The sequence below is a fragment of the Protomyctophum bolini genome (genome assembly GCF_963924005.1).
Source record: "Protomyctophum bolini genome assembly, chromosome: 1".
Taxonomy (NCBI): Eukaryota; Metazoa; Chordata; class Actinopteri; order Myctophiformes; family Myctophidae; genus Protomyctophum; species Protomyctophum bolini.
The window spans coordinates 32,082,152-32,098,842 of record NC_137862.1 but is presented as its reverse complement, the minus strand read 5'-3'; the positions used below and the strand labels follow the sequence as shown (position 1 = coordinate 32,098,842).

The following is a 16,691-nucleotide window of genomic DNA, read 5'->3' as shown; positions in this document are numbered from 1 at the left end:
AGAGCAGCAAGATTTGTGAACTGCTGCGATAAATAAGGTTAGCCAATGGAATTCAACCACTAAGGACTAGCTATCTGTACTAGACCTACTGCACTTGTAAACAGAGTTTCTACCTTTAAACGCAATTTAAATAGTTTTAAGAAAAAAATGCTATTTGTCCCAAAGTGACTGAAAAACATTACTATTTGTTTCAAAAAGCTTTATAGCCCGCGTATATAACATTGACGACGCAATGGGACTGATCGGTTTACACAATTACACCCACTCCAACTGTAGGCCTATATACTTTACACCGGCTCCAACTGTAGGCCTATATACTTTACACAATTACACCTGCTCCAACTGTAGGCCTATATACTTTCCCCATTTTCAACTGTTTTTATTATATTTTGACGCTTGCTTTGTCAATGTAAACGTACTATGTTCTACGTACTATACCAATAAAGCTCATTTGAATTGAAATCTTTACTTCAGTAATATTAAAGTAGAAAATGTGTATATTACCAAGAAATCTGAAGACTACCCTGACATCATGCTCAACATGAGAGGGCCACTTGTGGCATCCTGGATGTAACCCTAACCATTTCAGCATCTACAACCTTATGAGGGGAACAGTTCAAAGCAAACTTCAATGTTATCTCCTTCTGATCAAGAGCATAATGTAGGATGATGCTCTAAAAAATGGCATTACTCATTAGAAAACACCCATGTGAGACCCACCACAAAGTTAAGAGTATCTGTTCTGTTTGGGGAACCCACCTATTGGTAGAAGACAGACACCAGAGATTTGCACCACATTGCTTCCATCTGCTGGCCACAACAGGTAGCACACCTTTAACACCAGAGGATATTAGTAACCATCTGCAATGAGAACCAAGTTATCACTTTGTTACATAGTTTAGGGATTTATTGTTTATATTAAATCAAAAAGGTTAACCACTATTAACATACATCACAAACAAAACAAAAAGCCTTGCAGTATAGTCAAATTTAATATCTGAAAAAAAGAAAAAGAAAATATCTCAAATGACAAATTACAAAAAAGTAGTAACACTAAATGGACACAAAAACATTTAAATAGAACTGTACATTTTTATAGGTAACTAAAAAAAAGTAAGACGGCAAACGAAAAAAGATCCCCCCCTCCTCTGAAATCCTTCAAATGACAACAAAACAAAAGACACTGACTGAAAACAACCATTAGGTACAGTATAATGCCAAATATAAAGCTACAGAACAGATCAAAGGAAGGTCACAGTTACATTATTAGCATAACGTTTACAGTGGGCTGTGAAAATATGTACAGAGAAGTATAAAGCCTAATATACTTCGTCGGTTGACTGTGTGACGTGTGTGTCTCCTGCCGAAAATGACCAATTTACAAGTCAAAACCAATGTAAATCGTTGATTTTTAAGCAAGTGACACCGTTTGTACAACAAAGTATTAATTAAGCTTAAGGCAGTAGAAGACAGGCTTTTTCAGCTGGGGAAGAATCAGGATGCACCCTCGCACAAGGTGGGTCCAACAGACGAGCATGTCATGTGATTACACCTCGCTTAACCCATTAAGACCGGGAAAGCATCCGTGTCATTTTAGATTTTAACCACTTTAAACCATTCTTTTTACTTTGGCTATTCAAAAATAGCAGATCTACAAGTTCATAGTGCTATGATGAGCTTGCAGATCTGGTATTTTTGAAACATCTTGCAAATGTGTGCAAATCTTTATACATTTTTAAAGCGATCTTTTTTTTTTTAAAATCCAATCTTTGCTTCTGGGGGGCCCTGGAACAAAAATGAGATGAGGGGGGCGGGGGGCAAATACATTTTGTGGGTCTTTGACATGAAAACGTTTGAGAACCACCGCCATAGAAATAGTTAGGATTAACATTACGTTTTAGGATCTGCCTCGGTTCTTAATGGGTTGAACAAAATGACACACTCACCCCTGTCAACAGTCATACCTGTTTCCAGAGAATTGTCACTTTCGTGTAAAAAGACACAAAGCAGATCTGAGTACTTGCAGACGACCCTGACGAGTTATAAACCCAGTTAGAGAAGAGAACACCATCAAGGACCCCCTCCCTCCCCAGAGGCGTCATTTTGCATGTCGGATGGAGATGATTGAGATATACTCTGATCTACAACCAGATGAATCTGTAAAAAAAAAAGAAAACATTTCAAGTGTACAAAATGTCCACCAAAGAACTGAAATTCAAGGTGGTGATTGCCATTCCATGGCACCCAAAATGACACCTGCGACCCCCCTCCCCATCTAATCCCTGTCGAACAGCAGTTACATCACCTTCCCGTAGTACAACTGAAAACGCCATGCAGCACTGCCACCCATTAACATTTTTCTTTTTGAGTGGTGCAACCACTCCAAGGAACAGCAATGTCCGTGTTCGTTCACCTGTGTTGGTTAATGAGCACCAGTATATGACTATGAGTACCAGTAGGGGCGCTGTTGTGCCAGAAACAGAGAGAGGGATAGTGCTGCACTGTTGCCTGCTAATGAGAGAGAGAGAGAGAGAGATAGAGGGGAAAAAAATATTTTTTAGAGAAGACAAAATCGAATGTTCTGGACATCACATCCCACTCAAGACTGAGTGGGCGGTGGTAGAGTCAGAGTCGAGACCAACGGAAGGCGAGACAGAGGCCAGATTTGTTTTCTCATTTGATAGATACAGAAAACACTGCGAAAGCAAGCAGGCGCGTCAGCTGCACTCTATAAGCGTTGATTTCATTGCATTGTAGTGACTCGAGTGGACTCGGTGGGGGAAGATTGCCGAGTCCCTTGGTCCGAGTCAAATTACATGCAAGACCGAGACGAGACAGATTAAATGAAAATGTGCACTCGAGTCCTACAACACTAGTAGACACTGTGGAAACTATTAGTGCCATTAATATTTCTTTCAGTCGTTATTCCACAGTCCACACACGCACCACAAGTCTCCTGAGGAAAACTACTATTAAATTCATATATAAAAAGGATTACATTGCATAATGTACAGTATGACCCTGTTCAACAGGTCACATATTCCACCAATTCATATAAATGAGAAGCTGTAAGGTGCATAGGCAAGAGATCGTTTAAACTTTTACACTTACCCCGAGCAAATTAAAAACATTTGAGTTTTGTGTCATTACATTTTACTTGACTGGTTTTGTATTACAGCCACCAGAGGGCGGTAAATACCAAAGTGTCTGGCAATTACAATTAACTTTGTAATGTAATTACCAGGCTCCAAAACAAAAAAGAAAAGAAAAAAACCCACATTGCTATTGTTGGCCCAGATGATACAAGAGCAGATTTACTCGTCCCACACTTTGTAACATAACACGCCACCTGTGGCTTGAAAATGTGTGTGTACCTTTTTATATGTATATTAAAACAATTCTTCATGTAACAAAGCATCTTTTGGCTTCGTAGTAAATTACCACAGCATTTCAGCTTTAAAACTTTATCTTTGGGTTATCTGTTGTACAAATACATCCATTATCATCAGAATACGCAGGTGTAAAAAATATTACTCGTCGTCTACTTTACAGAATAGTGAGCCAGTCAAACAATAAATAAAATAAAGCGTGTTAAATGCAAAGTTACACAAATCCTATGGCCACAGTGTTACAGTGGGCTCTCCAACTTAATCTCTTTTTTACTTTGACAGTAAGGGGGGGATCAATTACAGACATTTAAAAAAAAAATCAATTGACAGTAGCATTTGAAACACGCACGATTTAAAATAAAAAGTACAAGCGGTATTACGTGTCAGTAAAAAATAACAAGAAAAATAAACATTTCTTATGTAATGAATAATACATACATAGAAGTTTTTAAAAACAGAGCTTAAAAAAAGGTTCCTTTTTTCCTCCATGTTTTCCATTGTCCCAGTGCAGTCGGAGAGCCTCGCTGCACATGCCATGGCTCTTATTGGCCAGGAAGAAATCACACTGATCTGGAGTCAGTTCGCTTTATCCATTGAGACTGATGCAAGCAAAAAATATATAGGATCCCATTTCACACATCTTATAGAATTATACAATTCATCAGAAATTTGGTAAAAATTGCATACTCGTTTGAGTATTACTGAATTGACTTATTAAAAAATATCATCTTTGTAAACAGTTTGCCCTTTTCCTGGGAGGTTGAAAATACATTCTTGTCAGACTGTAATTGTTGAGGCTTATATACGTAGAGCTGTGGCAAAAAAGTGTGGTTGTTCTTGTAATATAATAATAAAGAAAAAACATTCTGGTATTGAACATGCAAAGTGCATTGAAAAAGTAATGCTCTGCACATAAAAGATAAGATCCTTTTAAGTCTTTCTTTCTACTCATGTTTTTTCAAGAGACTGCGATTACACACGGTACGGTATGGCATGACGTGACCGTTATATAACTGGACTATCCCAACGGAGGGCAGAGGGCTGCGAGACATGAGCCCTATAGCACCATACATGTCACTATATCCACTGCAGCACAACTATCTACATTCTAGAATGCTTGTGTTCTGGGTTTCTGGTCATTTATGAATGCAGGCAGTGGGCGAGCTGTACGCAATTAAACATTGAGTGCTAAATATCTCTGGTGTGATATTCAGCACAGTGACAGGGTCCATGTGGTGAATATCTCTGGTGTGATATTCAGCACAGTGACAGGGTCCATGTGGTGAATATCTCTGGTGTGATATTCAGCACAGTGACAGGGTCCATGTGGTGAATATCTCTGGTGTGATATTCAGCACAGTGACAGGGTCCATGTGGTGAATATCTCTGGTGTGATATTCAGCACAGTGACAGGGTCCATGTGGTGGTGTGTCGCTGTGGCGACAGCGTAACCATGGCGTCGGCAGGCTGAGTATGATGATGTGAGGGGGGGGGGGGGGGGGGGGGGGCTGCTGGATTGTGGATTACTCTGCTTGCACTTGCCGTCTGAGACAGTGGGGTCGGGTTGGATATAAATATATATATATTTTTTTTAACCGGTGGTGGAAAGTAACTTCCACCACTGGACTTCCAGGACAGCTGAGGGACTGTGGTCTGGGTGTCTGTTGGTCACACACAAGGACTCTGGGACATGTAGGCTGTGCTCTGGGTGTCTGTTGGTCACACTCTGGGACATGTAGGCTGAACGAAACAAGCCGGCAGTGCTCATGATGAATGAGTGGTGAAGAGAGAGATAACTTCACAAATACGAGTAAACACACGCGAGAGCCATTTTAAAACAAAGCATTTGTAAACAGCATTTGTTCACAAATCTGTTACTCTGACAAAGGGTGTGTTTTTGTATGCATCCGTGTGTGTGTGTCTGTGTGGCGTGTGTGCGTGCGCGCGCACACACACACACACACACACACACACACACACACACTACTTTTACCACATTTATCACATTTACCAAATCCTGGCAGTGGATGCATGCACAGCGGCCCCAAGTCTGCATGCATAATTAAGATTTGTACACTACAATACACACATGTACTGCAGCTCACCGTGTGTGCGCGTGTCTGTGTGTGAAGTAGAAAGCCGACAATCCCTGGTGTTTACAGTGTGAGAGTCTCTGTATGGGCACACACACGTTGTTGTTTGGATTAGAGTCTGTCGCTGCGGAATGTGTCCTCCACAGACGGGTCTGGCAGTACCATGTCTGGATCACTGAGCATGTTCAGCCCGTCAAGGCTGAGCGGCTCGATGCGCAGCTCGTCCTCCAGCGGGAAGCAGCCGTCCGAGTCAAAACACTCTGGAACGGCGGAGAGGGCAGCGCTGATGTCCTTTGACAGACTGGGGTTAGAGTCGTCTGTACAGATGAGACAGACAGACAGGAGAGGGGAATCATTTCTGTGCCAGTCATTTAATGCAGTGGTTCTCAACCTGAGGGTCGGGCCCGACTCCCCACAGTGAAGTGACAGTTTATCAACCTTTAAGACCCCCTGCATCAACAGTAATCAAAAAGCTATACTATAAAACTGGTCAAGCAGTCAAATAATATAAGATAGAGGCAAACATTGTGAAAAGCTAATGGATGGCGTAATGGATGAAATGCACTCAAAACTCATCTGTAGTGCTCTTTTATGTTGACATGCCACTGAAATGTAGCCATGTAGTTTTTGTTAAGCTACCCGGCTGCAAGGCGTAAACAACTAATGGAAAGCTACATTATTCTGAACGTAGTGAGATATACCTATACCTGAATCTGTTTTTGTTTCTTTGTACCATGAAATGCATGTTCATGTGAGCTATAATGTCTCATGACCTTTAACCTTTACTGGAGTTTAGAATGCAGATATAAGTATAAGTAAGATATCTGTACGTTTATTCAAGTATGGTTTTCAAGTACTTCATACACCACTGTTTATGCCTCCATGTTTAGCTTCGTCTGTCAGCGACTTTCCGCTTTTCTATAATAAATAAAGTGTACTTGACTAGTGTCACACCCACTGGTCAGGATGGTGTTGTATTGACTAGTGTCACACCCAGCGGTCAGGATGATGTTGTATTGACTAGTGTCACACCCACTGGTCAGGATGATGTTGTATTGACTAGTGTCACACCCACTGGTCAGGATGATGTTGTATTGACTAGTGTCACACCCAGCGGTCAGGATGATGTTGTATTGACTAGTGTCACACCCAGCGGTCAGGATGATGTTGTATTGACTAGTGTCACACCCAGCGGTCAGGATGATGTTGTATTGACTAGTGTCACACCCAGCTGTCAGGATGATGTTGTATTGACTAGTGTCACACCCAGCGGTCAGGATGATGTTGTATTGACTAGTGTCACACCCACCGGTCAGGATGATGTTGTATTGACTAGTGTCACACCCAGCGGTCAGGATGATGTTGTATTGACTAGTGTCACACCCAGCTGTCAGGATGACAGCTGGGTGTGACTAGACCTATCGGCAGCATTTGACACAGTGAACCACCAGCTGCTCCTAGACACCCTAGCGGATCTAGGCATCGGTGGAACGGCACTAAAGTGGTTCTCTTCCTACCTCACCGACCGGACCTACCAGGTTTCCTGGAAAGGTCTGTTATCATCCCCCCGAACCCTCCAAACTGGGGTCCCACAGGGATCGGTTCTTGGTCCCCTCCTTTTCTCACTGTACACTAAATCTCTTGGCACTATCATCTCTGCTCACAATATATCCTATCACTGCTACGCCGATGACACACAACTGTTTCTATCCTTCCCCCCCTCTGCCACTCAGGTGGAAGAGCGCATCACCGCATGCCTGGCTGACATCTCACAGTGGATGTCCTCCAACCACCTCAAACTGAACCCAGACAAGACTGAGCTTCTCTTCTTCCCAGCTAAGTCCTGCCCTATGCGGGAGCTAACTATCTCCATAGACAACGCCCTGGTAACGTCTGTCCCAACAGCCAGGAATCTTGGTGTTGTCCTGGACAGTCAGCTCTCGTTCAAAACTCACATCACAGCTGTCACTCGATCCTGTAGGTTCACACTCTATAACATACGACGAATTAGACCGTTCCTCACCCAGGAATCAGCCCAGCTCCTAATCCAGACAACAGTCTTGTCAAAACTTGACTATTGTAACTCCCTCCTTACTGGCCTACCAGCATGTGCACTTAAGCCTCTCCAGCTGATCCAAAATGCTGCAGCTCGCTTGGTCTTCAACCAGCCAAAATTCTCACATGTCTCCCCCCTGCTCCGCTCCCTCCACTGGCTCCCGGTCGCTGCCCGCACAGAATACAAAACTCTGATGCTGGCATTCAAAGCAACCAAAGGTATGGCTCCCCCATATCTTGCAAGTATGATCGAACCCTACAAACCCTCCCGCTCACTCAGATCAGCCAACGCAGGGAAGCTGGAAGTACCCTCACTAAAAACGCCGGGACAACGCTCCACACGTCCCAAACTCTTCTCCCTTCTGGCTCCAAAACTGTGGAATGCACTTCCCATTGCAGTCAGAACTGCAGCATCACTCCCAATCTTCCGCCGTAGTCTGAAAACCCACCTTTTCAGACTCCATCATGGCCCATAGCACTTACCCCACCCCCTTAGATAGCAATTCTGTAGACTTAGATAGCATTTGATACAGACATTTGATACAGACTTAGATAGCAATTCTGTAGACTTAGATAGCATTTGATACAGACTTATAGCATGTTATGTAGACAGCATAAGTGCATTGTATGTAGTCATAGCACGTCATAGTACATATGTGTAGCATAGTAGTATAGATGTATAGCTTATATGTATAGTTTCATTATAGATATTCCACTGTTACTTTCTTAGCTACGCATGTTTCATGATAAATGTCTTTATGTGATGTATTCCCATGCTTTTTGTTCTTGCTTAATGTAAGTCTCTCTGGATTAAGAGCGTCTGCTAAATGCCTAAATTGTAAATTGTAAATTGATGATGTTGTATTGACTAGTGTCACACCCAGCGGTCAGGATGATGTTGTATTGACTAGTGTCACACCCAGCGGTCAGGATGATATTGTATTGACTAGTGTCACACCCACCGGTCAGGATGATGTTGGGAACTCCTCCGCTGCAGTTGGAGAACATCATGTGGGACCTCATCTGTAGGGGATCCTGCAGGTTGCCATGGCTACCAGCCAGCCCCGCGAGGGCAGCCTGGGAATAGTAGAGAGAGGAAGGCGACGACGAGTCGAAGAAAGAACCGCCTGCCGTGGAGCACATCGCATTCTCCAACAGGTTGAATTGGTCCAACTAGAGAGAGAGAGAGAGAGAGAGAGAGAGAGGTTGAGTATGTGGTGTGCATGTGACACTGTATGTGGTGAATATCTTGCACTAACGTTGGATAAGCATCTAAGGGCCTTTCTCGGACCCGCGTCGCTCCCCATTGTTTACAATGTGTTTAGGATATAAGAGATGGCCGCAGCACCAGGAGGGGGTGGGGTAGAGGGGAGCGGGGCGTGGTCGACACCTGTCTTGTGTCTGAACACAGCTTTGATGGATGTGTTCTGCCCCCCTCCCCCCATCAAACAAATGTTTGGTCAAACCATTGAGCTTCCACTGGAAATGCATTGGAGCGGCCATTAACACCCGAACGCCCGGGGGTATTTGTAACCATTAAATCAGGACGCCCCCGTCGCCCAGCGATTTGTTGCTTCAGGGCCTATTTCAAGGTTGCTCCACGCCATTTTGGAAGTACGGTAGCTTAAAGTAGCTAGATGTAGCCAAAACACCTCCGATGGGATCGACAACAACAGGAAGTATGAAGTACTAGGCGACAGGACTGCGATGGGCGCAGGGTTAGTAGTGTAGGGCTGTACCTGATAAGTCAGGGTTAGTAGTGTAGGGCTGTACCTGATAAGGCAGGGTTAGTAGTGTAGGGCTGTACCTGATAAAGCAGGGTTAGTAGTGTAGGGCTGTACCTGATAAGGCAGGGTTAGTAGTGTAGGGCTGTACCTGATAAGGCAGGGTTAGTAGTGTAGGGCTGTACCTGATAAAGCAGGGTTAGTAGTGTAGGGCTGTACCTGATAAAGCAGGGTTAGTAGTGTAGGGCTGTACCTGATAAGGCAGGGTTAGTAGTGTAGGGCTGTACCTGATAAGGCAGGGTTAGTAGTGTAGGGCTGTACCTGATAAAGCAGGGTTAGTAGTGTAGGGCTGTACCTGATAAAGCAGGGTTAGTAGTGTAGGGCTGTACCTGATAAGGCAGGGTTAGTAGTGTAGGGCTGTACCTGATAAGGCAGGGTTAGTAGTGTAGGGCTGTACCTGATAAAGCAGGGTTAGTAGTGTAGGGCTGTACCTGATAAGGCAGGGTTTTCCCCTGGCGGCTGGAGAACTGAGACTCCATGAAGGGATCACTGAAGAATCCCGCCATGTTGTTGTGCTGTCAGAGGCACAAGAAAAAAGAACACGTGAGATCAATCGATGAAAAGATTAGCAGACGTTATACGTATTTACCAAAAACCTCGGCATACTACGTATATAGTCTATAATGGTAGACTACACCACTGGAAATGGTGTACCGTGTAAAGCTAGCTAACATTTGAGAAATTACAACCCATGCTTGTTGCAACCCAACACAATGTGTAGCATTGACTGATAACAACATTGTTTGACTGCTGAAAACAAAAAGTAAACAAGTTAGAAAATACCAAATGCTGGACAGAACCACTCAACCATAATAATAATAATAATAATAAAATAATAATAAAAAATAATAACTGCATCGAGCTCCTCCAGTGATTTATTGAATTGGCACCAAGATGACGTTTCGTGCATACTAGCTCTTCCTCAGGATATAAATCACACATTCGGACAAAAACATCTGCAAAGGATACATGAAAGACACACTTGATGTATCCTCACTGATCCTTGCTCCAAGTGGGTTGGGAGAGTCTCCTCTCTCCTCACCACAAAAGCAAATGAATATCTGGCAGACATTCAAGTATTGGGATTTATTAGTTAATAGACTTTGACATGGACACTTACGGGGCTGCCAGTAAAGTCAAGTGCAATGTTGTGCAGAGGGGAAACAGGTTGTTGTTGATGTTGTTGATGATGATGTTGTTGTTGCTGCTGTTGATGTTGTTGTTGATGTTGTTGATGTTGCTGCTGGTGTTGCTGGTGTTGTTGTTGCTGCCGCTGCTGCCCCTGGCCCACGGCATGCTGGGACTGCTGATACAGCGGATAAGGGGGAGGTGGCTCCATTGGCATGCTGTTGGTATCCAAGGCAACGCCCTAAAACAGGACAGTACAAGCAGGGGGAGTCACTAGGGGGTGGAGCGGAAGCACTATTCCTTCCTTGACCCTGGAGTCTATGCGGTTTCCTATCATAATGGACCCTTCGCTAAGCGAACCCTTTGCTATTTCAACTCTAGCATTGCTATTCAAGAATCAAGTATTTGTAGAGCTATTTTCAAACGATTAAGCATTTTATACATTTTAAAACTTGTGAAATAATGCATAATGAGTACTTTCTACTTTTGTTACATTTTGATACCAATACTTTTGTACTTTCACTCAGAGTATTTCTACATTGCAGTATTGCAGAACATTTGAGTACTTTTTCCACTACATATAGTATACTGTCTGTACCTGTGTGATGGGCGAGAGCGCAGGGGACATGGTGGTGGGCGACAGCTGCTTGACCAGGCCGCGGCCGCTGCGCTGCTCCACGCCAGGCGACAGGGTGAGGGGGCTGATGGGAGCGGGGCGCCGCCGCGGCGAGCTGCTCATGCCTGCCCCCGGTGGCGGGCCGCCGCTGGACAGCGAGGACAGACGCAGGGAGGAATGGATGGAGGGGTTGCTGAGGGACGAGTGCAGCTGAGAGTTGGTGAGGGAGGCCTGGATGGAGGGGTTGCTCAGAGATGACGACAAGCCTGTGTGCGTGGGGAGAGACAAGACACGTGTTGATTTTGACGGCACATTTTCATTTAGTTTAGTTAGTCATAGTCTTTTGAATTCAATGTCGTTTAGTTTTAGTCGTATTTTAGACAGTCATCTGAAAGGTTTTAGTTATCGACTAGTTTTAGTCGACTAAATATCGTGAGATTTTAGTTGACTAAATCTACAGTTGTTTTTGTCGACTAAAATGTATTTTGGCAGGCCTTGATGGCGTCGTAATGGCTGATTTTAAACTTGGTTGCATGCTGAAAATAGCCGATCTACAACCTCCCAAGGCTTGTAGATCTGCAATTTTCAGATCACAACACCAGAGCACAAACCAACCATAAAATGACTTGTCTTTTGGTTCTACTGGATCTCTTCTCCATTAGTCGCTCCTTCATATTTTAGTCTAGTATTTATTTGTTGACACATTTATTTATAGTTTTAGTCACCATAGCTTAGTTTTTCTCAGTGAAAAAAGGTAGTCGGCATAGTTTTAGTCAACAAAATGAACACAGACATGAGTACATGTACTGACCCCCCCTCACACACACACACACACACACACACACACACACACACACACACACGACTAATAAGGAAAAGAAGAAAACTGAGAATCCAGGGCAGATATGAGTCTTTAGAGACTAAAAGGGAATGCATGGAAGTTATGATGGAGCGCAGTGTACTAGGTTTTCCAGCATTATGTGCCAATCCCCGCCCCCAAAAAACACTGGACTTTATTGTGTGTGAGTGAGTGAGTGAGTGAGTGAGTGTGAGAGTGAGAGAGAGAGAGAGAGTGAGAGAGAGAGAGAGAGAGAGAGAGAGAGAGAGAGAGAGAGAACAGAGGGGAAAACAGAGAAAAATAAAAGAGCTGTTTGGAGCGAGCCAAACAGAAGAGGTCAAGGTTCATGTGTGGCAGTTTGGAGCTCAGTCAAGTTGTACTGTTTTCAACATGGTAGTCCACACACACACACACACACACACACACACACACACACACACACACACACACACACACACACACACACACACACACACACACACACACACACACACACACACACACACACACACACACACACACACACACACACACACACACACACACACACACACACACACACACACACACACACACACACACACACACACACAGAGAGGAGGGAAGGCTAAGAGGGGTTTAGAGGAGGATGTGATCAGATTAGGCGGGAGCGTTCAGAGTGAGTCTGTTCGGAGAGAGACAGAGAGACTAATGTGCTACTGGCTGGCAGAGAGGAGGGCCATGATGGGAACACACCCAACATGATAGAACAAGGACCACACCGCCAGCACTCACACAGAGAGAGAGAGAGAGAACAGACCCAATAAGGACCACACGGCCAGCACTCTGCTACACACACACACACACACACACACACACAGAAGGAAACAGACCCAACATGATAGAACACACACACAGTCTCACACACACACACACACACACACACACACACACCAGGCATGCAAACAGGCCCAAGGTGAAAAAGGTGACAGTGTGCGGGGCCGACACTGTGCCGCGGCGCAAATCTTTTGAGCGTTTATCGGTACAAAACCCACTTTTTTTGGGGGGGGGGGGGGGGGGGTCGTGGGGGACAGTATATACTGCACTTAAGAGTCATCAGCACAAATCTATTACTCTCAGTATGTAGAAAGATGTTCAAATGAATTACTTCCTGTACTGTACTAGCCCTCCTCCCCGGCCTGTGTGTCTGTGTGTTAGGCTGTGCAACAGTGACACTTGGTGGTGAACAAATGCTATAACGCTATGTTCGTGCTCGAACACAGCCAGGGACACAGGGACACAGCCAGGGACAGACCCAATGACACAGGGACACAGCCAGGGACAGACCCAATGACACAGGGAGTCAGGGACACAGCCAGGGACAGACCCAATGACACAGGGACACAGCCAGGGACAGACCCAATGACACAGGGACAGACCCAATGACACAGGGACACAGCCAGGGACAGACCCAATGACACAGCCAGTGACAGACCCAATGACACAGGGACACAGCCAGGGACAGACCCAATGACACAGGGACACACCCAGGGACAGACCCAATGACACAGGGACACAGCCAGGGACAGACCCAATGACACAGGGACACAGCCAGGGACACAGCCAGGAACAGACCCAATGACACAGGGACACACCCAGGGACAGACCCAATGACACAGGGACACAGCCAGGGACAGACCCAATGACACAGGGACACACCCAGGGACAGACCCAATGACACAGGGACACAGCCAGGGACAGACCCAATGACACAGGGACACAGCCAGGGACAGACCCAATGACACAGGGACACACCCAGGGACAGACCCAATGACACAGGGACACAGCCAGGGACAGACCCAATGACACAGGGACACAGCCAGGGACAGACCCAAGGACACAGGGACACAGCCAGGAACAGACCCAATGACACAGCCAGGGACACAGCCACACACACATACTGTAGCTGTCTATAGTGTGGTTGAGTGGCTGCACCACTCAAAAATGACAGATGATTATTTACTAAATCAGTACAAATCTAGTCATTATTGATCAAGATGTTAACATTCATGTCCCGATAGTCATAGAACAATTAATTTACTCCAACAGGAGCACTAGCCCCTCGAGGAGCACTAGCCCCTCCTATATTCAGTAGATTTGTGTCCTAAATGCCATTGACAATGAATGGAGAATAATTGTCATATCTCGGCTTTTTGTCCTACACATTCATTGTCACAAAAATGACAATGAATGGATGATGTATGATTATAAGAGTGCCGCTCACTTCACACGGGTGTGATTTAAAAAAAAACAGGTCCAGCACTTGCACTCCCATCTCAAAATCCCTTACAGTTACACTCTTCACATCATGTAAAATAGAAATTATATTCACTGGCAAAATAATAAATTATAATACAAATAAAATGTTTACTTCAATATTTAGTTTAATATTTTAGCCTTAGTCAATTTAAGACATGTAGAGTAACATCCTCTCCTTATTCAACAGTAGCTGCATGTTTTCTTTTTTAATATATCCATTTAGTATAAGCCCTGGGGGGGGGTGTAGTACTACAAGTTGTATGTATCAAGAGTTTTATTTATTTACTCACACGCACGCACGCACACACACACACATGTGCGCGTTTATTTCTCGCACGCATGCATGCACATGCACACACACACACACACACACACACACACACACACACACACACAGCGAGAGAAACTGACGCCGGCGTGTCCACACCACAGACAGTATAACGTAAGGTGCTAACGTTGCTAATGCTAACTAGTAGCAGCTTAACTATGGGACTGACTGGCGAGTCACAGACAGTCTGTCCCAACTCCCGCCGAGTCCACACAAGCGGAGCGACCAGCGGCAGCGCACATCATGCCGCCCAGATGCAAGCAGAAATATCGTTCAGAATCATTAGTGATCGACTCACGAGACTAGTCCGTCAGTCTCGTCAGAATTCTCCGGGCAGCGGGCTCGGGCTCCACCCCCACCCCCAGACCCCCTCACCCCCCCCAAACATTTTTTTAACGGATTTGCATGAATCACACAGGTCCTATATTTGGGATAAAAACGGCGATTTTCGCCGAAAAGCTACACTTTTGCATGCCTGACACACACACAAACTAGCCTGGCATGGCCACTTTGGCTAGATTATTTCACTGTGTAAATATTAGTCTGGAACTTGACAAGTGGAACGGATTCCAACGTCACAGCAAAAAAGTCTCACTTTTAATTGTGGGCTATGATTGGCCACCCACAACTCTGGGGTGAGCGAAAGAAAGGTAATACAAACCGAGGAGTGCCAGACCAATATGAGACCCAACATCAATGATGGAACCCATAGTGACCCCCACCAAATGCCTGGAGCTACGTCATATTCCCCAAAACCAGACCAGAACTCCCACCATCTGAACTAGCCCTTTAATTGTTTAGAAGTGCTACATGGACAGAACGCCAGTATGGTACTTGTAAAGATAACTTTCCTACAAATTCAAAACATGTATTTAAACAACATCACACACACACACACACACACGTCTCACCCTGAGAGTTGCCGATGCCCAGGTGCATCATGGCGGCCGGCAGGTTCCCTGTGCTGCTGCCCCCGCTGAGGTTGGCGTAGCCCCCGTTGTCCTCGGGGTCCAGCGGCGTGGACAGCGGCGAGGGGAAGTGCAGGTTGCTGAGGTCCGGCAGGGAGCCGCCCGTGTTCAGAGAGCCCTGGTAGTGAGACAGCCCGGCGCTCTGCTCTGGGGAGGGGAATATGCTGCAGGGCACAGGAGACAATAGCAATCAATCACAGGTATTTATTTATATATTTTTTATCCCACGGTATTGTAACACATTTTTTTTCACCCGGTGCCAATTGCCTAAGCTGTAATCCTGGGCACCACTCTCCCTCTGCCAACCTGGGGAAAGCCCCGAACTGAGCTCATGCTTCCTTCAATGCATGAGGAGTGAGCAGCCTGCTTATTATCACCTGACAGGGGGGTCGGGTATCAGTGTTCATTTTTTACAGCAAATTTGTATTTAGTTTTAGTCATGGTCTTTTGAATAACATTGTATTTAGTTTGTCACATTTTAGTCATCTGAAATGTTTTAGTCTAGTTTTAGTCGATTAAATATCGTAAGATTTTGGTCCACTAAATCTACAGTTGATTTTCTCTACAAAAAAATTATAGTTGCACTACAGGGCTTTATGTTTACTTTCTATATCAAGAGAACAAGCAGTAGAAAATTTGGTATAACTTATGCCTAAAAAAAAAGGGACCCATAAAAATGTGTGCGCTACCAACAAATGGGTGCGTGACACCCTGTTTTGTGAAACAGTGCTGTAGAGCCTGACATTTTCTCTTCAAACGTACTTGATACCAGGCACTTCACAGGATTTAGGTCGAGAGGCAAGGGATTGGACCTGCAAAAGAAAATGAACGTCGAGTGAACTGACATAACTTCAGACTAAAAAAGTATTCCAAAAATACTAACCCTATTAAACCCATTTAACCCCCAAAACAAAAGTTCCTCACAAATTCAATCATCCTGCTGAAATCGAGTCGTACAGGTAACACACTGATCCATTTTTAGTTCTGTTCACTCTCCATAATGCCTTGTCAATCCAAAAGAAAACATTTAGACGTATAATTTACTCTGCACATGATCTCACATAACCCCAAACCTAGAAACAACGTGGGTCACCATTTTGGGCACGTCATTAAAGTAAAATATATATATAAAAATCTGATTTATTCTTTAATGTTTACTTTAATGATATTTTCTCCATTTGTCGTACTCTGAGA

At 44.6% G+C, this 16,691-nt stretch overlaps 1 protein-coding gene across 2 annotated transcripts in view; it reads right to left on the bottom strand.

Moving 5' to 3' along the window:
* Positions 1–973: 973 nt before the first annotated feature.
* Positions 974–16,691, bottom strand: part of crtc3 (CREB regulated transcription coactivator 3) — a 62,288-nt gene continuing 46,570 nt past the window's right edge. For both annotated transcript variants that reach the window (XM_080761904.1, XM_080761903.1), the window contains 7 exons: positions 16,260–16,309; positions 15,441–15,661; positions 11,048–11,331; positions 10,442–10,690; positions 9,753–9,836; positions 8,500–8,710; positions 974–5,799 (listed from right to left, as the gene is read on the bottom strand). In XM_080761904.1, coding sequence (XP_080618030.1) covers positions 5,594–5,799; positions 8,500–8,710; positions 9,753–9,836; positions 10,442–10,690; positions 11,048–11,331; positions 15,441–15,661; positions 16,260–16,309 — 1,305 coding nt within the window. In that variant the 3' untranslated portion in view covers positions 974–5,593. The remainder of the gene's footprint in view (positions 5,800–8,499; positions 8,711–9,752; positions 9,837–10,441; positions 10,691–11,047; positions 11,332–15,440; positions 15,662–16,259; positions 16,310–16,691) is intronic.